Source organism: Cenococcum geophilum (genome assembly GCF_001692895.1).
Source record: "Cenococcum geophilum 1.58 unplaced genomic scaffold K441scaffold_82, whole genome shotgun sequence".
In the NCBI taxonomy this organism is placed as follows: Eukaryota; Fungi; Ascomycota; class Dothideomycetes; order Gloniales; family Gloniaceae; genus Cenococcum; species Cenococcum geophilum.
This window is the reverse complement of record NW_027137640.1, coordinates 10,881-33,480: the sequence shown is the minus strand read 5'-3', so window position 1 is coordinate 33,480 and position 22,600 is coordinate 10,881. Positions and strand designations below refer to the sequence as shown.

Below are 22,600 nucleotides of genomic sequence, written 5' to 3'. Positions count from 1 at the left end.
TGATATTGCAGAAGAATTCGTGTTATATCTGTGGTTCCCACCTTCTATCACAATCCTCACATAGTAACGAGAGCATTTCGTCTTGTATACATTTACGGCAGATCGAAAAACAAACAACCTCCAAGAGCTATGGAGCCCTAAGTGGTCCGAACGGTCAAAACCTGCAAAAGCAAAGCTTTAATGCTCTTTTAATAGAAAGCCAACTTCTCAAGCAGGCCTTGTCGGACAAACAGACGGTTGGCCAAGAGAACCTTGCTGTGGGCTGGAACTTTGACCGGAAATTCTGAATGCGAAAGTTCCAAACTCGAAACCAAGTTCAAGGACTTAAGTTACGAGATAGGGCTAAGGAAATCTGTCCAATAGCAGATCCAGTGCAAGATGGGGGAATTAGACCAGCAAGCGAAAGAGAACGTGGCTCGACCAATGTTTGACGTGGCGAAGTTGGCTTCAAGGATTTCAAGCCTTGAGAGCGGTTACAGAACTCTTCGATACGAACTGACTTCAAAAGACTCTCCACAGCAACACAAGGAACGAGCCTTCCTAGAAATTTTAAGAGAAAAGCAACGTCAAGTTGATTATTAGAGCGGGGAAATAAGTTTACACTGGCGTTGGAATGTCCGGCTGACTTCTTGCGAGCCGACCGAAGCACCATATTGTTGCAAATGATAGATTTCAGTGCGTATTTAAGGCAGAGCGCATTGGCGCTTGGCGATAGCACGTGTTACAAAACCTTCACTTACCGAACACCAATGCCCCGAATCTTTAGTTCGCCGAAGCCTGGTGCTAGGTGTAGGCGGCCGCGATGTACTGGAACCCAAGTGGGCGGACTTTCTAGTGCTCAACACGCATGTCATTCTACAAGCGCTGATATCATCAGCGCTATGTCAACGGGTCTTTGAGAGCACATTTCCTGCCTCAGCGGCTGAATCGCAGTTGCTATTAGAGAAGTTTAGAGAATTTGTTCAGAATACAAGTGAGCCAGAACAAGAAGAACATCATCGTCATTACTTAGTGATTGCTAACGCTGGGCAGGTGATGCATCGGTTTTGGGGCATCTTGACTTTGCAGCACATCAGGCTCAGCCCTCTCGGACCAGCTTTCACGAACTCTTGCTCCCATATTTTCCTCAAGCGTGCCTGCTATGACTACCGCTATGAACGTCTCGAATCCCAATCACATCACGTTTGAGACTAGGGGAAGCCGAAAATGATTGGATGGCTCGAGAAGGACGCTTTACAGATAGAGCATTGAAATTCAAGGCAGAACTTCTGGCTAGTACTGGTGAATACGAAATGGTAATTCCAGCCCCCGGGACCGCTTTGGACAGCAGAGATATGGACGAATACATAGATACCTCTTCCAGAGGCCTTAATTACTCTGGCAGGCCTGCAGAAGTCGAGATATGCATTCTTCCATCTTTCTACAGATACCCGCAGCAGAATGAAATAGTTGGTGGGAAAATTCTCCTTCATCCCATCAATTACCAAAACTTCTTGCGGAACACTAGCTCAAGGGGCGAAGCGATGTGTATCAGTAGAGCCCTAGTCATCCTGAAAGATGATAGCGGCCGGCTTTGAAATGAGAATTTGGACTCACGACCATAGCATAGTAGCTTTGATGGAATCATGTCTAGACTGTAGTGTGGTATTCCCTCAATTTATTCTCCTGATAGTGTCACCTCTTACCGGTATAGACCTTGTTTTCAACTCGTTTTTCGTATTTGCACCTAGAATAGAATGTTCTCAGCCACGAATTTCCTTCGTTTGCCTCAGTGTATTGTATTTTCACTGGCCAGCTGCTAAGAAGCTCTCATACCCTGCTACTTCGGATTGAGATCAGTACCCGTATATTCTCCGTCACCAAAAACCCTCAGTTTCGAAGCCGTGGAACGCATGAATCACTTCACTTGCAGAGGAAGAACAGGACGACATTCTAAGACGTCAATCAGTTTCGCCATGACTAATCGAATCAAAACATTAATAGTAGAACACAGAATACTTTTTTCTCCCATTTCGCCACTCCCAGAAAAGCCTGAAAAAAACTCTACACCCCGAACCTCCAACCAAGGAATCTAAAAGTACAGTTTTCTTCGAACGGTTTCCGGTTACCAAACGGGAGAAAAAGGCTACCCTATTGCCCTGTGTGCGGGAATGCTAGACTAAAAACATGGCATAAGATCTGAAGGTATGTTTCCTAAACCCATCCCTCCATCATTCCCAGACCTGCCGGGCATGTGAAAAGGGACGTTCCATCTTTTTCCTCCCGAAATGTGACGACAAGACGTAAGAAAATAAAGAATGTCCCCCAATGCCTGCAGAGTAGGAAGATAGGATGTGCCCCCAACGTTGCTACATAAACTCTGGCGCGTGAAAAGCAGCAAAGTGAAAGAAAGGTTGATTGACTAGCAAAGTTTAGCCAGAAGAAACCCCACCAGCGTGCTTTCAGGGGACTCGAGAGATATCTAAGCAGTAGTCTCGGCAGGAGCGACCTCGGTACCCTCAGCGCCAGCCTCCTCTCCGCCCTCCATATGAGCATCGTCCTCCTTGCCAGGAGAATCGATGGCGACTTTAACGGCGATTTCGCGACCATCGACCTCCTTGCCGTTCATCTCGGCGCAAGCCTTCTGTTGCATTTCCTCCGAGGCTAGTGTAACGAAACCAAAACCACGACCCTTGCGCGGCTCGTTTCGCGCTTGAAGCTTCTTGACCATGAATCTTGGGATAGGGCGGAGAGCGATTTTGGCGGAGGATGGTTCGTAGTCTTTGAAGATTTCAAGAAGCTGCAAGGCTAGTTAGAGGACCGAATAATAAACGAAAACATCAAAGACGCATACCTTGTCCTCCTTCAGGTCGTAGGGCAAGTTGGCGACCATGACCTTAGTCTTGGAAGGAACACCATCCTCTGGAGGACCACGCTGCTTGCGCTCCCGGGGCACATGGGGCTTTCCGGATTTAGTTGGGTGAGCCGTAGTAGTTACCTCAGCTCCCTTCTCAGCTGTAAACGCTTCGTTCGTAGTTTCGGTGAATGGGATAACTTGGGCCGGTACATTCGTTGGTGCGCTGTCAGCAGGGGTAGCAGCTTCACCCTCAGCGTTTTCGGCATGTTCGGCGCCCTCAGTGCTTTCCTTGTGCTAAGTGTGCATTAGATCATGTCACGAATGATTGCATGGGGAATAGAACGTACAGCACGCCCACCTCGTCCGGCGCGCCCACCGCGTCCTCTGCCACGTCCGCGGCCACGAGTAGACGCGCGACGGCGATACTCGGTTCCATTAGCGCCTTCTGCGCCACTACCAGCGCCCTCAGCATGTGCCTCAGGTTTGCGAGCAAGCTGAATAGAGACTTTGCGGTCAAGGATGGCTTTGCCGTTCAGCTCAACGATGGCACGCTCAGCCTCAGACGGTGTAGACAAGTCGACGAAAGCGTATCCGACGGGACGCGTTGTGCGAGGGTTAGTGGGGATCGAGGTGGACTCGCTATTCAGTGAAAATTAGCCCCTACGTCATAGACAGAAATTTAAGGCGTAGATGAGTGGGTACGCAGGTAGACTTACACCAGGTAGTCTTTGAAAAACTCCTTCAACTCCCCCTCGGTGGTCGCATACGCGAGGTTCCCAATATAGAGTCTCCTACCCTCAGCCGCACTGGCAATGACAGCCTCGTTCTCGGCTGCATTGGCGGGCTTGTCGCCTCCAGCGCCAACGTTGGCGCCTTCGGCTGTGCCGGTGGGCTCGTTGAGGGTGGTGTTTGCCATCTGGGCGGTAATGCTATCGACAGGAGCGGACATGATTATTTAAGTTTTGTGAATTTGATGACACGAGGTTGTTGCTTTGATAATAAAGTACTTCTGAAGTGAGGAAGTACCGGAAACCGTGCAGAAAAGTTGAGGAAACTTTGGTGTCCTGGTAGAGCCTGTTATGGTCTGCCTGTGAACAGTTTTTAGGTTGAGAAGATGGAAAATTGTCGAAACCGCCTGAGGTGGTGGAACTAGTTGACGAGAGGGAGTTGTAGTGGGTAGCTAGGTGCCCGAAGAGCGTGAAAGTGGTTCGAGATTGATGGGAGTTGGTTGAATCGTTCTGTTGTCTGTGAGTTGAACGGGAGACAGGAGAGGGAGAAGCTCAGAGCAAAAAATGTAAGGTGCGGCAGAGACGCTAAGCCCGATCTGGCGCCTTTAGCGGGCAAGGAGAGGGTGCGGCTCTTGAGGTGCTGCCAACGACTGCCCGGGTGAGGAAACGCTAGAAGCTCTGCAGAAGCCACCACCAACGCCAATCACCACAACATCCCACCGCGATGTGCGCCCGGCCTGCATGTTGATGCACTGGGAGCAATGGGGTTCTTTCAATCATCGAGTGCCCAGCCAGCCTTTGTATCCCCGAGGCATAGCAGGCAGAGCTGAGCTGGACCCGGCCAGACTCAGCTGTCGCGTGCAAGCGGGATCTACCACGATGGAAGGGACTCCGCTCTCTCTAGAAAGAGCTACCAGCGACATCATTCCATCTTCTGCAGACATTGCCGCTAGCGAGGGCATGTCACTCTCTACAGGAGTTATCAGCGAGGGTGTCAAGCAACTTAAGCAAGAGGCCACCGGGGAGGTTACCCAATCTCTTGTACAAAGACTCGTTCGAAACACCCTGTCATCTGCCGAAACCATTAAAAGTATTCCATCTTCTCTAGAAGCTACCAGCCAGTGTACTCAGGATGTTCTTTCTAGCCGGACAGCCCTCGTGCTCTACGGCTCTGAAACAGGCAACTCCCAAGATGTAGCGGAGGAGATGGGACGCCTAACGGAACGGCTCCGTTTCAATACTCAAGTCTCTGAATTGAACTCTGTCACTGTTGTATGTAGTTGTTTGTGCAGTTTCAATGCGGATTTAATCCCGCTAAGCGCTGACACTGATATGCTGTCAGAGACAACTCCTCCTGCCTTCTGTTGTCCTCATAGCCATCTCCACTACTGGACAAGGAGATCTGCCAGCCAATGCTCAAGCGTTCTGGAAAATGCTGAGGAGTGTACGCCTACGGCTAGGATGCTTGCATTCCGTGCGATTTACATCCTTTGGCCTTGGCGACACTTCATATCCAAAGTGAGCTTACATGGTAGGCTCTTTCAAAGAAGAGAACTAATACATAACAAGGTTCAATTGGGCTCATCGAAAACTTTACAATCGTCTCGTCCAGCTTGGGGCGCAGCCAATCTGCGATCGTGGCGAGGCTGATGATCAACATCCTGAAGGGTTGGTGCCTCTCTAATTTCTTATCCTGCGCATAATTTCGTTGTGCCTCTGACTAACTAGGCTGTGCACTTGAAGAGTGGACGGCAGCTTTCTGCCCTGGTCGATCAAACTTCGTCAACGGCTGCTGGAAGAATATCCTCTTCCAGATGGTATTGAAACGATTCGGGATGATGTCTTGCTGGAACCGAAATGGATTCTTGATTTTGCTAACGTTGAGGCGATAAGTGCTTCGACGAAAATTTCCCAGAACGGTAAAAGGATATTGGACTTAGAGAACTCAATCGACCACTCTGACCTTCAACCCGAATCACCAGACATCCCCCCTGAAGACCTACTCGCGATATCGGGCAGTTTGACGGCAACTGTGGTCTCAAACACCCGCCTTACCCCCCCAACGCACTGGCAGGATGTTCGACATCTCACGCTCACCGCCACCTCACAGCATTTATATTGCCCAGGGGACACCCTCACGGTCTACCCGAAGAATTTCCCCTCCGATGTCACCCAGTTTCTCAAAATTATGAATTGGCTCCCTATCGCTGATAGCCCTTTAAAATTCATCCCTACCTCTTCCGTGGCATTGTCATCCCATACCTCCTCTCCATTGCATAACCCGCCCTCCCCATCTGATCTAACTCTCCGCAAATTACTCACAAATTACCTCGACATTATATCTATCCCTCGTCGTTCCTTCTTTTCTCAACTCGCACATTTTACTGACGACCCTTTCCACCGTGAGCGTCTCCTAGAGTTTACCAACCCAGAGTATATTGACGAGCTCTATGACTATACAACGCGGCCGCGACGAAGTATCCTGGAGGTGTTACAAGAGTTCGAAAGTGTGCACATTCCTTGGCAGCACGTGTGCTCCATCATACCCTTTATGCGAGGAAGGCAGTTTAGCATTGCCAGTGGGGGAAGACTAAAGACGGTTGAATATGCGCTGACAAAATTGTCGGCAATACGAAATAGCCAAGAAGCTGCTCCAATAAAGGAATTACATGGAAAGAGATCAGGATCCCAGAAAGACCACACCCGCTTCGAACTACTTATTGCTATAGTAAAGTACCGCACCGTCATCAAGCGCATTCGGCAGGGGGTCTGCACCCGTTACATCGCCTCTTTACAACCCGGCCAACAGCTTAGCGTTACTCTCCAAAAAGGCGCGCTTGGCATATCCAAAACGGAGTCGGACAAGCCTGTGATCATGGTTGGGCCAGGAACGGGTGTTGCTCCAATGAGGGCACTAATCTACGAGCGGCTGGTTTGGCAGAAAGAAACAATGCAAGAATCAACCAGCGGTCAAAAAGGAGGGGACACCCAGATGAGAGAACTCAAAGGTAATACAAGACCGACAGATATGTTGTTCTTTGGATGCCGGAACTCACAAGCAGATTTCTTCTTTAAACAAGAATGGGAAACCCTGAAGAAAGAAAAGGTGATGCTAGATGTGTTCCCCGCATTTTCGAGAGACCAAGTAAGATGTCTCTTCCGCGATTCTACTAGTAGTTAGAAATTTTCTAATTCCAAGTACAGAAAAATAAATTGTATGTCCAAGATCTCATTCGCAGTCATGCGGGTAGAGTATACGAGGTACTCGCCGTCCAGAATGGGTTGATATATATTTGCGGGTACACGTTGCCTTTTCCTACAGCTTCTCTTGTCCATTCAGTGTAAACTGACTTCCTCGTACTTCAGTTCCTCAGGCAAGATGCCTCAGGCAGTCCGCGAATCTCTCATTGAAGTCTTCCAGCAGCAGGGCAATATAAACCATGATGACGCAGAAGCCTACCTGATAGCCATGGAGAAGACTGGGCGATATAAGCAGGAGACTTGGTAGTTCTTATTACTACTGCTTGTAAAGTTCATTTTCGTCACTTTTGGGATAGGGGAGAGAGCCTAGACTTGGCATTAGAAAAGACAAGAAAATAGAAATGAAGGAAACCGATTTTGACTTAGGGACTGTTCGGTTGTAAATTTTAGCTCCAGATCAGATTGATTCCAGAGGCTTCAGATAGATTCTGATCTGATTCTGAGGCGATTGTTCGGTCGAACTCCTCAGAATCAAAACACAGCCACAATAATTTTGATGTTCCTCTGACCGCCCAAAAACACGCTAAAAGCTTGGCAACTTTACCGTATACAGCTTCTGAAATGGAGCTCTTAGCGTCATCTATCTCTCGCACGGCACGAACAGGTCATAGTCCATTTCAAATATATCGATTGTGGGGGGTGCAGGCCTATAGGGCGGGATCCAGGCGATATCCTAGCGTTTATAAGGCTTTTTAGGCCTAAACTTCGGAGATCTGGCCTGAATCCTACCCGGTGCCCCTAATGGGATAGCCCGCCGCTAGACCTAAATAGGACTGCAAGTAACTAATCTAATGTACATCGTAAGGGAGGTGGGTGGGTGAAAAGAACGACCTATTAAGTGCAGTTGTAAGCGATGATGTTGTTAACTGTGTTGAACATCTAGTTAAATACCTGAGTTGCAGGGTTTTCGGCCAAGCAATGTATAGACACGTAATATCTATCTCTTGCACGGTATAAATAGGTTATAATCCATTTCAAATATATCGATTGTGGGGGGTGTAGGCCTATAGGGTGGGATCTAGGCGATATCCTAGCGTTTATAAGGCTTTTTAGGCCTAAACTTTGGAGATCTGGCCTGAATCCTACCCGGTGCCTACTAGCGAAGCGCCTACTACCTATAAAGAATTAAGTTAAAAACGGGAGCGATTTCTGTAGTATAAACTATGTGATGAAATTAAGACATTGTGTAAGGAAAGAAGGTAAGGAAATAGGAAGAATGGATATATATTGTTAACTTGGTTGCTTAGTTAACCATAGTCCTGGTAGAGTTTGGCAGACTTAGCAGAATTTGGCAGAATTTGGTAGCTTTAGTAGAATTTTGCAGAATTTGGCAGACTTGGTAGAATTTGGCAGAATTTGGCAGCTTTAGTAGAATTTTGCAGAATTCGGCAGACTTGGCAGAATTCGGTAGAATTTGGTAGACTTGGCAGAATTAGGCAGAGTTTAGTAGAATTTGGCAGACTTAATAGAACTTAGCAGAGGTTACGGATATTGCTAATATTACGGATATTGTGAATATAGGACAATTTTGTGGTAGTAGGCAGAATATAGCAGAATATAGTAGAATGCGGCAGATTGCGGTAGAATGCAGTAGGTAGTATATATAAGGTATTATGGGGTAGTCCCGTAATAGAAAGTATAGAGTCCCTATATTAGGCTTCCCTAGCTAGTATAGGCATACTCCGCTAGAAATGCGAGTTTAATTAAAGTTGTTTGGTTTCTAAGGTATTATAGTAAAGTTTTACTATATCTAATGTCTATTGACCTAACTATACCGTTTATAACTCTATAGAGCTATAGTTATATATATACTGCGCTACACCCCTATAGAAGGAGTAGTTAGAGTAGCTATTAGGTAGGATACCGCTAGCGGCTAGGCGGGTTAATAGAATCTTGCGCACTACTAGCGCCGAAAATACTTTATTATTAACGCTAAATAATAGATCTAATAGAGGCTAGGGGTTACGGTTAAATAACTATATTATCGCGGCTATAGGGTATAGACAATCTCCTAGTATAGCGGTGATTTAGATATTAACGCCACTATAGGTTTTGTCTAACTTGCTCTATTTTAGGTAAAAGACTATTAAATAGCTGTTAGGGGCGATCCTAATATCCTTATAGAGGGCCCTTATAGTTATAACGGAACCTTATAGCAGAAACTACGATGGGCTCGTTAATAGGCTAGGTGTATAGGAAATGCAAGTATAAAAGTCAACAACGAATAATAACTGGTAGAGTGGTTGCCTAATAGATTAACTCTAATTGTATTCTAAGAATTACTATAAGGAAGGAACTATCTAGGTAGGGACTAAGGGTCCTTAAATATATAACCATACTCCTATAAAATCCTTCTTATACGTAATATATATATACTCTATCTGCTCTATTATAGATTATATAAATCGTATAGATTATATAGATTACCCTACGTAACCTTAGCTACTATTCCTCGTTATATAGTTCTATTAGTTCCGTCCTAGACTGTGCCTAAATTAACTAACTAGCTTCTTTCAACTCTTCTCCTAGTAGTCGTAATATTGTACTTAAAGCGTCCGTAACACCATCTCCCTCCTCTTTATCTTTATCCTTAAAGATTTAAAATATCTCTAAGTTATTTACTAGAGGTATAATATCCGTCTAATTAATTTGGTTAATATTATTGCTTATTATACCTAAAGCAATTTCTTTGTCCTTAACTGCTCGTCGTACTCGCACTGTCGCTGCGATACTATCTCTTAGTAAGATTATACCGTCTCTGTGTTCTTATTATTTAAAAAAGGGGTTGGTTTATATTGCGTTGGCAAACCCATCTTTATAACAACCGTCCTCTTACTTAGAGTGCACTAAAGCGAATATTTGTTTGTCTTGTGACGTTCGCTCTATCTTTAATGCTAAATATACGCAACCTATTACTCTTAATAGTCGTCTGGTTCCCTAATTGATTTATCTTAGGGTTTTATATTTAATCTACTACTACGCAGCTAGATAATAAACTATCTATTGCTTTAGCGGAACTGCGCCGTTCTTATAATACTAAACAAGAGGCTGCCGATGCTTAATAACAGGCCCTAGAATCTCGTCTCGCGGTATCTACTTAATTAATCCGTCTTAAGAAGGTGCGTAAGAAGGTTTGTTTTAAGGAGTGGAAACTTATAGAATAAGGTTTATAGGAACTTAGTAATAAAAGAATAGATTCTCCTCCAATAGAGAACGAAACAGATCTAAGTAGTTTGGCAACTACTCTTCTTAGGTCCCCCTTAGGTAACTTATTCTTTAGCAATCCTTCTTTATTAATACTGCCTAACCTAATCTTTTTTAATACTCCTATACCTTTCCTATAACGTTCTTTAAATTTTCTAGTGGCTCCTAGGTAGTCTTATTATAGCCTATCTACTTAACCTTATACTATATTTTATTATTAATGTCCTTATAACTAATAATCTTTAAAACTTGCTATTTGTCTTCCTCTTATCCTCTATACGTATTTGCTTTATAAACTAATAACTTAATATTCTTATATACTAGCTCTAGCATTATAATATGCTATATAGGGTAGATCTTTATTTTAGTTGGTAGGTTTAACTTAAACGTAACCGGTAAAATCCTTTACGTAATTTTAAAAGGTCCTAGTCTAATATAGTCTAACTTCTTACTTAGTTATCTACTTTTAAAATTTTTATATAGTAGCTATACTTTATCTCCCTCCTTAAGATCTGGTCCCTTAGGTCTCTTAGTATTATAGTACCTTTTTATTCTCTCTTATACTTTCTTTACTAATTCTATAAGGTCTATATAAAGATTTATTAANNTCTTTATCCTTTCTTTNGCTATGCTACTNNTTTTNTTNNCTTANNNTANTAANAACNATNTTCTTNGCTTATATCTATAATTTACCTTAAATAGTAATATGCCTATTTCTTTTTAAGGTGTTATATTATATACAAACTGTATAACTAATAATAGCAATACCCAATTATTCTATACATAATTAATATAATGCCTTAGATACTGCTCTAATGTCTAATTTAGTCTTTCCGTTTAACCGTCTATCTATAAATAATATACAGTGGAAGTTGCTGCTTAAACTCCTTACTCCGCTAAGAATATCTCCCAGAATGCTGCTATAAATCTTAGATCTCTATCCAATATAATCTTACTTAGTGCTCTATATCTTATAAACACTTCCTTAATATAGATTCTAGCGATATCTTCCGCTAAGATTTCTTCCGTATATACTATAAAGTATCCCTATTTTATAAGCTTATTTACTATTACTAAGATCACATCGTAATCTTATCCGGTAATAGGATTTTTTAACTTTAGTAACTTAATAATAAAGTCCTATAATATAACCTCCTATAGTCTCTTTAGTGTTTTAATAGGTTATAGCCCTCTATATAGCTTATGCCTTATTAGTTTATTCCTTTAGTAATCTAGATACTCTCTAGTAACCCTTTTAGCTATCCTTTAGATTCTATTAATAATATACTCCTTTTAGAGTCTCAACACTAAGCCTATAGCTCTATTATATCCTTAAGTTAGTCCCTTATAGAAGTCCTCTATAAACTGCTCTGCTATGCTTCTTAGGATATACTTTACTTCTTAGTTTTTATATATATCCGTTTATAGATCTTCTAGCTATGCTTTTAGAATTCTTTATACCTAAAAGCTTTCCGGTATCTTATAAACCTTATCTAGTTCTTCTTAAGTTGCTATAATCTTTAGATAATTATACCTAATTAATCTATTTATATCTTTTCGCAATAAAGCCCCTAATGGCTTCTTATTATTCTGTAGTTTAGCTTTACAGCTTAAAGCATCCGCTCTTGTGTTGTCTATACCCTTAGTATACTAAATCTTAAAATGGTATTCTATAAGCATCTCTACCCATCTAACCTATCTTTAGTTAAGTTCCTTTATTATTAGGAATCCTATTAGGTTCTTATAATCCGTCTTAACTATAAATAGTTNCTCNATACCTTATAAGAATGCTCTCTATTTTTTTAATGCTGTAACTATACCTAATAACTCCTTATTATAGATGTTATAGTTTAACTCTAGTAGTATTATCTTTTAACTATAGTACGCCACTGGGTGCCATTTATCTTAATATTTCTGTATAAAGTATACCCCTAGTATATAGTCTAATGTATTTGTTTCTATAACCGTCTCTAGTCTTAGTTAATAGATTTTAAGAACTAGCTCCTGGGTAAACAACTCTTTAACTTTCTTAAAGAGTTCTCTCTGTTCCTCTCCCTATGCCCATAGTTCTTCTTTCTTTATTAACTGCGTAAATAGCTTAATGTCCTTTAACCATTGCGCTATAAACCTTCTATAGTAATTGTAAAACCCTAGAAACGATCTTAATTGCGTAACGTTCTCTAGTTTTTACTAATTTACTATAACCTCAATCTTCTTTAGATCTATACTAAGTTGGCCTAGTTTAATAATAAATCTAATAAAATAGGTCTTCCTAGTAAAGAACTCGCATTTCTTAATTATTACTAGCATTTATTCTTCTTATAGTCTCCTTAAGACCTATTTAACGTATTCCCCGTGTTCTTCCTTAGTTATTAAGTAGATAATAATATCGTTGAGGTATGCTATAATAAATTTATCTAAGTATTCTCCTAATATATTGTTAATACGCTTCTAAAATATTGCTAGTGCGTTTATAAGCCCGAATTACATAACTAATAGTTTATATAGTTCTTCCTTTAACCTAAAGGCTGCCTTCTATTCGTTGCCTTTCTTAATCCTGATCTAATGGTACGCCTATCTTAGATCTATCTTTGTAAAGATTTACGCGTTGCCTATCCTGTCTTAGATTTCACTAATTAAGGGTAAAGGATACCTATCCTTCCTAGTAATGCTATTTAATTATCTATAGTCGATATACAGCCTTAGTTTACTATTCTTTTTTAGTACAAATAGTACTAGATATCCCACTAATAACTGCGATGGTCTAATGTATCCCTTTTATAGGTTTTCCTAGATAAACTCTTTTAATGCTCTACCTTCCTCTTTAGTAAGCTTATAGGTTAAAAAGAACTTTAAACTTATTTCTAGTTCTAACTCTATTTTATAGTCCCATGCTATATACTCTAATAGCTTTTTACTTTCCGGTGACTATAGTTTCTTGCTATACTTATAATATCTTTTTGGTACGTAACTTAGTCCTTTCTCTATTTCTTTATAGGTTGCCCCTACTTAGTACTATACCATCTTAGCTTATTATTATAACTTACGGCGTTAAGTATCCCTAATATTGACCTAACCTATAATCTAATTAATCTTTAGATTGTATTCCTGTAACTAAGGCATGCCTAATACTGCCTCGTCCCGTCCTAATGGTAGGATATTAAAAGATATCTCGATTTATTTTCCTTTAATAGTTATCTAAATAGGTCCTATTTTAAGATTAATAATCCCTCCTCTATAGGCTATTGGATCTCCTAAAATTGTTACTAATAAGTAAGGTTCCTCCTTCTGTCTATAAGGTAGTCCTATTCTCTTAACTACTGCTAGTAAGATATGGTTCCGCGTTACTCTACTATCTATTAGCGCCTCAAACTGCTAATCTTGCTATTTAACTCGTAAATTTAGGTGTTATTCTTAAATTCCTTTAAGGGTCTAAGGCTCTACCACTAGCTCCCTTTAGTCCCGTAGGCCTCTACTTTTTCTAACTATTAGCTGCTTAATCCTATTACACTTAGCTTGCTCTTTAGCTAATACTTAGTTCGCTTTTTGTCTTTAATATACTATAGATACATATTCTTTAGGCATTCCCACTACTATTATCCGTCTAAGTATTCTTCTATAAGAAATCTTTCTGGTTAAAGTACTACACTTCCTTCCTCTTAAACTTCTGCTGGATGCCATCTATGTATATATTTAGCATTCCTATACTATCGCTTATCTGTTATCTAGTACATTCTTATAGGGTATTTCTAATTCTTTTCTTTTAGATTCTTATGCGTCTTATATATATTGTTTATATACGCGATCCATAATAACGTGTGGTGTGCTAGGTGCTTTAAGTTAACTCTTAACTTATCTTTGTCTTTAAGTTTAAACCTTTATTATGCTAATCTAAACGTTGTAACTTTATTTATAGGTATTAAGATGCGTCGCTCGCTTTTCTAGTCCTCTAATTATTCCTTTAGATCCTTTAACGTTATAATTAAGGCTCCTTTAATATGCGTTATAGCCTTCTCTATAATTGGGTGGTTTTAGATAACTTTTTTATCTAACTATATATAGAAATCTTCCCACTTATTATTGTGCCTTTACCTATACTACTTTTGGTATAGCTATTAGAGTGTATATAGCTTGTCCGTAAGGAAGTATCTTCTTATTACTATATTATAATAGCCCTTTATATATCGTTCTTTGAACCTAGTTAGAATCCCTAAATCCTCTTTATTTTCTAGTTTAGTAAGCCACTTAGCTCTTAGTGTGCCTACCCTAGGCCTATTAGTAATTCTTTATACTAGCGCTTTGTCCTTTATACGTCCTAATATACTAGATCTCTTATTTAGTTTCTGTTCTTGCTATGCGATAATTCTTTACCTAAACTCTTCTATGGTTTCTTTTGGTTTGCGTCTCACGCTTTAATCCTTAAAGTTCTCTTACTTCTTAATCTTAGTATTAACTTTTTAATCTTTAGTCCGAACAACGTGTTTTACTAGTAAATCTTCTAGGTTTATATACTTGTTTTTTAGTCTAATTGCTATTTGTGCCGCAGATTCTCTAATCTATAAAGAAGCTCCTTACCTCTTGCTTATAGGTGTCCTAATTTATACTCTAAATTCTTAATCCCTTAGATTCTTTAATCCTAAGCTTGCTTCTAGCTTAAGCTTAGCTCTAGCCTTAGTCTAACTAGGCTTACTTAGTATTCTTATCTTATCTTAAGAGTCTTAAATCTCACTTATCTTGTCTTAAGAGTCTTATGCCTTTAGGAAACTTCGTCTTAAGCTTATTTATATATTACTGAACTAAGCTATTACTCTACTCTATCAGTTATTATCCGTTATAGGTCCTTAAGCTTGCCTTATTTTATCTTAAAAATCTTAGTTATCTCTTATCTCGCTATAAGAATCTTAAGCCTTTAGCCTTTTACCTTTATNNAGTNCNNAAGTAGTTNNCTNTCCTACTTCTCTTANNTCTNNNAAAGCGATAGANATNGTGTCTAGTNGGGTCTTAATCCCTACTAATGTTCCCTATTCTATAGTGGAATTATCCTCTACCTCTGGTGTAATATCTCTAATGGCTGCGTGTTCCTAGTAAACCGCTCTTATTGCCTTATCGTTATAAAATGCTTCGCCTATATTAAAATTATTGTCCTTAATATCTAATCTGCGAGCTAGTTCGTTAGTTCCTCTATATTCTATAGGTGCTGGCTCCTATAGCTAATAGCTTACGCCATACTTAGCGTCTTTATGAATTTGGTATACGTTATTGTAATAAAACGCAAAACTTTTAATTAAACATTCTTTAGTTCCTCGTAGTATATTATTGTCCCTCTATACGTGTATATCGTCTGCTGGTCTTATGCCTTTTACTACATAGTAACTTTGCCTACTTTTATAGTCTCTAACGTAATAACCCTATTTTCTGCAATTTATGTAAGCTCCTTCTTTAAACCATTTTTCCTATTGTGGAGTCCGCCTGAATATCTTCTACTACTAAGATCCCTAATTTGGCCTTTGCTCCTTGGACCTTTAATTACTTAATCCTTATCCTCTAGGTTTCTATAGTTTGCTCTATCTCTTATAGGCTTCTTTAGTACCACTTAGGTCTATTAGCTCTGCGCTATACCATAGTTTCTAACTTAGCTTTAGTCGTTGCGTACTCTGCGCCTTATATAACTATGGAACTCTATCCTAGCCTCTCTTAGCCTGTTCCCTTTAGTAGATCTAATTGTTAATCTTAATCGCCTAATCTATTAGATCCCTTAGGGTGTCCGTATCTTCTATTAGGATAATTGCGTCCTAGACTTTAGCCTTAAGTCCCTATTTATACTGTGCTATAAGCGCCCTATTATTCCACTCTACTTATATTGCTAATGTCTGGAACTGCGTTGTATACTTAATTGCTAAGGTTCGTTGCGTAATGTCTTAGAGTTTTCTTTCCGCCGTGGTTACTGCCTTTAGGTCTCTAAACATTTACGTAAGTTGTTCTACGAATCTATTCTAGCTTAAGAATATAAACCGTACCTCTTAGTTAGTAGTTGTTATGCCGTTCGCTTGTATCTCTATAAGGTAAGGCTTAAACTATTTAAGTGCTCTTTCTGTTAAGAATAGTCCTGCATAGGCTATTTAATCTATAGGTGTTGCCAGCTTCGCTCCTTCCTGTGCTACCTTAAAGTGCATTTATATAAGGAATCCTTTAAGCTTTAATCTCTCTCTTAAGTATCTTTTAATTAATGGTAACTTAACCTTTACTGCGCCTATCCCGTTAATCCTATTTTTTAACGCCGTATTATTTTCTGTTAACTAGTTAACTATCTCTTATAGTTATCCAACCGTTATAGGTTGCTATAAGTTAGTGTCTACTATACTGGTGTCGTTACCTAACCTTAAAGTAGTTGCTGCCGTTAATGGCGTTGTAGTGGCTGCTTTTGGTAGCACGTTACTTAACTTCTTATATTAATACTATAACTAGGTAGTAATTGTGTAACGGAACCTTATAGTAGGAACTATAATGGGCTTGTTAATAGGCTAGGTGTATAGGAAATGCAAGTACAAAAGTTAACAATAAATAATAACTGGTGGAGTGGTTGCCTAATAGATTAACTCTAATTGTATTCTGAGAATCACTATAAGGAAGGAACTATCTAGGTAGGGACTAAGGGTCCTTAAATACACAACCGTACTCCTATGAAATCCTTCTTGTACGTAATATACGTGTGCTCTGTCTACTCTGTTATAGATTATACAGATTATACAGATTATATAGATCACCCTACATGACCTTGGCTATTATTCCTCGTTATATAGTTCTATTGGTTCCGTCCTGGACCGTACCTAAATTAACTAACTAGCTTCTTCCGACTCTTCTCCTAGTAGTCGTAATATCGTACTTAAAGCGTCCGTAATAATAGTGCTAAAGTCCTTAGCTTTTTTATTTGGGTATATAATCTCTTTTATATATAGGAAACCCGCAAACGCTATTATAAATGCTGTATTTATGTTTATATCCGCCTTATAGGGTTTAAAGGTAATAATCTTATCTAAAATGTCCTTTATAATTGGTAGTTTAGTTTTTTTTAGTAGATAGGAATAGTAATATAGCCCCCGCTAGGGCCCTTTTAATAGTATAGTTTTTAAAGGCGGTAATTAAGTGACCTAGGTCTATATAACGAGATTAGATTATAGAGATATAGTTAAAGAGGGTTTTTAGCTTAATCCTGCTTATTAGAGGGGCGGCTATACCGAACACTTATTAGGTAATCTACTCCCCTAAGTTTATTCTCTTAGCTAAATATAGTAATAAACCATTTAGGGCTGAGAAGGCCTCCTAGCTCTTAATAGCGGAGGAGTAGCTTTTTCTTATATTGGCTGCTAAGCTATGCTATATAAGTAGTAAAAAGTAATAAGATCTACCGATCTCACTCTAGAAGGTTAGGGGGGGTTAATTAAATAACTCTAGGTTAACTGTAAGAGTTAGTAGCCACCTAGAGGAGAGGTATTATTTTTTTAGTAAAAAGCCTTTATTTATCTAGTAAGAAGCCGTTATTTATCTAATAAGAAGCCGTTATTTATCTAGTAAAAAGCCGTTATTTATTTGCTACTTAGGGTATAGTAATAATAATTTCTTACGGTTAAATCGTAAGAGAGTATTAGTAAGCCTATTATTAGCGCTAGAGACCTATATAGTTATTATAGTAATATTATTTGTTGTTAAGGATATAAGTATCTTTTAGAGTAATTGGTTTTTAGAACCTTTTATAATATTATTTTAGATACTATTATAAGCAACTATATTATCTATATAAATATAAAGAGACCTATGTCGCTAGACTGATAACTACTTTTTAAATGCCTTTGTAATAGTATGTATCTCTTTTAGGTTAATATAGTTATCTACCTAGTTTAGTGGGGGATAATAGCTAAAGGCCTAGGCCTGGGGTAGGGAAGCCGCGTAATTAGGCTAGCGGCCGTTCTCTCCGCTAAAGTAAAAGCCTCTATAGCCTTTAAGTGATAAGGCGTTAGTAAATAAGTAAAACTACAGCCTTTCCTTATTATTAAAAAATAGTATACTGTTACTTAATATAAGAACCTTAAGCTAGAGGTTAAGGTCTTCTTTTAGCTCTAGGGGGAGGCGCTAGGGTATATATCTTAATAACCTAGTAGGCTATTTTGTTATAAAGTCCTATAAGGAGTAAGAGTACAAGCGCCTAAGGCGGATAACTCTTATACATTATGCTAGGCGGCCTGCTAGTTATTAGGCTTACTGTAATAATAGCTAGCCCTTTTAGAGGGCTTTAGTTACCTAATTAATAGCTTTCTATTACTTAGCTAGTGAGAGTTTTATCTCTATTGCTATAGTGTTAATAGTATAACCTAATACTTTAGCCTCCGTATCCTTAATATTCTTAGTATTATTTTAGGGTACCCCTAGCTAGTTAGTAACTAAGAGGTATACCTCCCTTAGTAACGGTAGTATAGTTAAACACTTAACCACGAATATAAAATTATTAAGGTAGTACTTAATAGCGGAATTAATCTATTATGCTAGGATTTAATAGAGACCTTTAGCGAATAAGTTAAAAAGAAATAGGGCTATTTATAAGCTAAATAGTAGACAGTATTTAATATATATAACTCCCTTCTAGATAAAGCTAAGTAGGTAACGCGATCGCATTAAAACAGGCACTATCCGGAAGGCATCTTTAATATCTTATTTAACTAGGTAGCAGCCTCTACTAGCTATAATTATATATACTAGTATAGTCTCTATTTAGGTATAGTGTAGTACTACCTAGGCTAGGTTAATAGAGTTATTAACTAAGAAGCCCTTAGGTAAAGAGAGGTTATAAATATAGTAAAAGCCGCTATCTGCCTTAGGTATTAGGCCTAGGGGTAAGGTAACTATAGAGTTAGTGGCCTGTATATAGCTTAGGGCTAGGTTAATAATAATCTTTTTTAAGATAAGGTCTTCGTTATCATATAAGGAGAGGTAGTTTTTATAGATATTAGGTAGTATAGGTAATAAGGGACCTATCTCCGCCCTATAGGTAAGGATGCCTTATAAAATTACTAGGAGATTTCTAGGGTACCTATAAAGGAGCGTGCTCTAAGTAAGAGGTCTTAGAGGTAATAGTAAGTTAGCTAATAAAGTCGTTTATAAGTAAGTTTTAAAAAGGGGTACTAAATTAGGCCTACCTTGGAGCCTTAGCGTCTATAGTAGGTCTATCTAAATAATTAAACCTAGGAAGATGTTTTTATCTACTATTAAATCCTAGGTCTAACTACTTACGGCGGTAAGCTACCTAGGGTATAACTTTAATGGGTGGTTTTTGTTGCATTTAGAGTATATATAATAGTAATAATATGGATCTTCTTTATAAGCTTATTGGTTATTCTAGCTATAATAGGGCTTACTAGAGGGGAGGGAGGGGGAGGTATTCTTTCGCGATCTTTTTAATACTATACTACGGACTTTAAGTCCCTAGCTTTATGCCTTTATATTAGCTGCCCGGTAGTATAGGGCCTTAAACTAGGTAGGCATATCCTAGTTACTAGGCTTAAGCTAATTATAATCTATAATATACCTATAGTAGTTAAGCGTAAGGTCTAGGATGGAGGTCTAGTTATAGGTTACGGAGTAGTTGCGGATCTTATTTATCTAGAGCAATATTCTTATATAGAGGTTAGCTAGGTATATATAAAGAGTGCTTATAATCACTATATAGTTCGTAAATCCAGTAAACTAGACCTCTTTATTCTTATAGACCTTATAGCTAGTAGTAGGTCTCTTTAAAATAAGCTTTCCGTTTTTAATAGTAGCTATATTAGAAAGGTTTAGGCGGCTAGAGTGTACCTATAAATATACTAGGTTCTCTAGGCGGAAGGATCCTTTTTATATATTATAGAGGTCTCTTCTAGCTAGGCTAGGGAGGTTAAGCTTAAGCGTGCCTAAGCCTTTTAGTAGGTTATAGGACTTACCTAGTTTATCTACCTTAGTAGTAGAGGTGTGCTCTAGTAGAGTAGGCTGCTTTAAAGTGGCTAGCCTTACCTAGTGTAACTCCTCTTCCTATTCTATTTTTTAGATCCGTGCCTATTCCTCCTACTCTCTCTTTTAGATCTTTAGGTTATAGAGTTATTAAGCCCTCTTGTCTTATTTCCTAGCTCTTTCTTCTAAAAATAAAACTATAGTATATTTAGTAGATAGAATAGTAGTAGATGAGGAGGTAGATAATAGGGCGGTTAAGCGAGGAGTTTTCAACCGGGTGCTATTGGCTGGAAAGTCGGTTATAGGCCTTAATAAATTATTGCTATTAGGAATACTAATCGCAAGCAATCTATAATAAAAAGAACGACCTATTAAGTGCAGTTGCAAGCAATGATGTTGTTGACCGTGTTGAACATCTAGTTGAATACCTGAGTTGTAGGGTTTTCGGCCAAGCAATGTATAGACATGTGACATTTTAATATGGAGCTTAAGACTCCACATTTATAAAGCCTCCATATTGCATCCCTTTGTGTAGCAACCGTTTCTTATAATATTTGTATATATACGCCTCCCAAGCCAATCTAAAGGCTCTATACTGTATATAGCTTAGTGTTAAAGCCTTAGTCAGTGCAACTGCTCGGCGGTAGGGGTATAGGCGCTACCTCCGAATTTCGGAATCTTGAATATTGCGGTAAGTAGCAGCGACGTGGTTAGAAAGCCTGTATAGAATAGTAGTATAGTTAATTAAAGAGCCTTAATATTATTGTTGCCTATTTAATTCTCAAAGTCTCAGCGAAATATTATCCTTATGCCTAGAAAACGTTATATGTCTTTAGCTCTAAAGCCTCTAAAGGCTTAAAAAGCTTTAAAAGCTCTAAGACCTCTAAAAGCACCTTAAGCATAGGAGTCTTATTTATAATCTTTTTAGGCAACGCAGTATACACATAATAGCTTAGCGGTAGTAGCTGTACAGCCTCTAGAGGCTTTAGCGGCGGTAATACTAAGTAAGGATATTTAGGAAGAGGTTCGGCCGACTAGCTAGAAAGAGGATATTAAGGAAGACGAATTAGAGGCTGTTTTTAAGGCCCGTAGTAAGACCGCTGAGGATAAGATAGATAAGGTAGATGAGACTAAATTACTAAAACTATTAGCTGAAGAAGTTTTAAGAATAGGCTTCCCTGCCGTACCTACTACCTAGGAGCCTATAGCTACTATTCCTAAACTGGATCTTAAAGTCATTAACCTTCTAAAGGAGTTAATATTTGCCGCTTGGCGTACTAGTAAGCCTATTTATAGCTCTAGTACGGGCGCCTAATCTAATAAATCTTCTGCTTAAGATAAGGATAATAAGCGCTCTACTTACTATATGGTAGCAGATTAGGTTAATATAGTATCCAGTAGGTATAGATCTGGGTAGGACCTACTAATTTAAGTATTTCTACTGTTCTTTAGTGTCAGCGTATTTAAGAAGCTTATAATTAGCACAAACCTCTATACAGCCTCTTAAAACGCTAGCGGATATCACTAATTAGGACGGCACGCTGGTAAACAATTACGGGTATAGAAGGAGACCTCTACGGGCAAGTTAATAATTTAGATAGAATTTATTATCTATATAGGCGTCTTTAAAGTTCCTTAAGTGCGAGACCTTTAGGCTATAGATCCTGAATATCCTAGACACTTAATTAGCTTATTTATAGGCTAAAAAAGATAGGAGCAACTTAAGCGCTTCTTTTATATATCACCGCCTCCACTAGAAGGCGTTAAGCGTTATATATTTAAGAAGATTAAGCTATTAACAACATCTTTAGGCGAGGCGTTTAGAAAGTACGTTATACCTAGATCTATAGTTAGCTTTAATAAGATAATAGTAAGGTTTACTAGACGATTTACGGCTATAATTAAATTACCTAGTAAGCTAATACCTAAAGGCTATAAGATAATAAGTCTTTGTCAATATGGATATTACTATAGCTTTATATTCACATCACCTAGTTGCTTTTTTAGGCTTCCTTCTTAAACGGATTACTAAGATATTGTCCTCTTAAAGACCTCTAAATGCGTCCTCTACCTTACCTAGCAGCTTCCTCTCTAGACCTATTAATTCTGCCTATTTTTAGACAACTACTTTACTAATATTCCGTTGCTTTAGGTGCTTTAACGGCTTAGGGTTACTACAGCTAGGATAGCTTAATTAAACTTAAAGGACTATCTAAAGGTGTATAAAAGGGCTAATAAAAGAAAGGCAAGACTACCGTTTAACTTCATTACAGAAATAGTTATTAGCGCAGTTAATTTGGTGCTTTTAATTATATAGCAGAATAAGAATTTAGTACGGTTTTTAATGACGGCTTACTTATATAGCAGTAAGGATGTTAATAAAGTTAACTAACGTCGGCCGTAAGCATATAATTCCTTCCTTAAAAAGCTGGTAGCTAACGTTTAGGGTAATAATCTAATTAAGAAGTTAACGCTTCCTAGGCTCTCTATCGACTATAATAACTAAATAGGCGGCGTTAATATCTATAATTAACTTTAAAGCTACTACACTACCCAGATCACTACTGTATGTACCTAGATACCCTTATTCTTT

At 38.9% G+C, this 22,600-nt stretch overlaps 2 protein-coding genes across 2 annotated transcripts; one reads left to right on the top strand and one right to left on the bottom strand.

Moving 5' to 3' along the window:
* Nucleotides 1-2,461: 2,461 nt before the first annotated feature.
* On the bottom strand, nucleotides 2,462-3,785 carry K441DRAFT_682441 (RNA-binding domain-containing protein; the record flags this gene model as incomplete). The annotated part of the gene is made up of 4 exons (XM_067651577.1): nucleotides 2,462-2,779; nucleotides 2,834-3,130; nucleotides 3,184-3,475; nucleotides 3,553-3,785. 4 exons carry the CDS (start codon nucleotides 3,783-3,785, stop codon nucleotides 2,462-2,464), a joined length of 1,140 nt encoding a protein of 379 aa, XP_067497152.1.
* A 454-nt stretch (nucleotides 3,786-4,239) lies between these two features.
* Nucleotides 4,240-7,338, top strand: K441DRAFT_648084 (riboflavin synthase domain-like protein). Its single transcript, XM_067646879.1, has 6 exons — nucleotides 4,240-4,836; nucleotides 4,907-5,082; nucleotides 5,134-5,232; nucleotides 5,308-6,709; nucleotides 6,769-6,863; nucleotides 6,931-7,338. The coding sequence occupies exons 1-6, from the start codon at nucleotides 4,306-4,308 to the stop codon at nucleotides 7,070-7,072; spliced, it is 2,445 nt and encodes an 814-aa protein (XP_067497151.1). The 5' UTR covers nucleotides 4,240-4,305; the 3' UTR covers nucleotides 7,073-7,338.
* The last annotated feature ends 15,262 nt before the right edge of the window (nucleotides 7,339-22,600 follow it).

Coding starts and splice junctions, on each gene's coding strand:
- K441DRAFT_648084 (XM_067646879.1), top strand. CDS start 4,306: ATGTTGATGCACTGGGAGCAATGGGGTTCTTTCAATCATCGAGTGCCC. Junction 4,837..4,906: donor AATTGAACTCTGTCACTGTT/GTATGTAGTTGT, acceptor ATATGCTGTCAG/AGACAACTCCTCCTGCCTTC. Junction 6,864..6,930: donor GGGTTGATATATATTTGCGG/GTACACGTTGCC, acceptor CTCGTACTTCAG/TTCCTCAGGCAAGATGCCTC.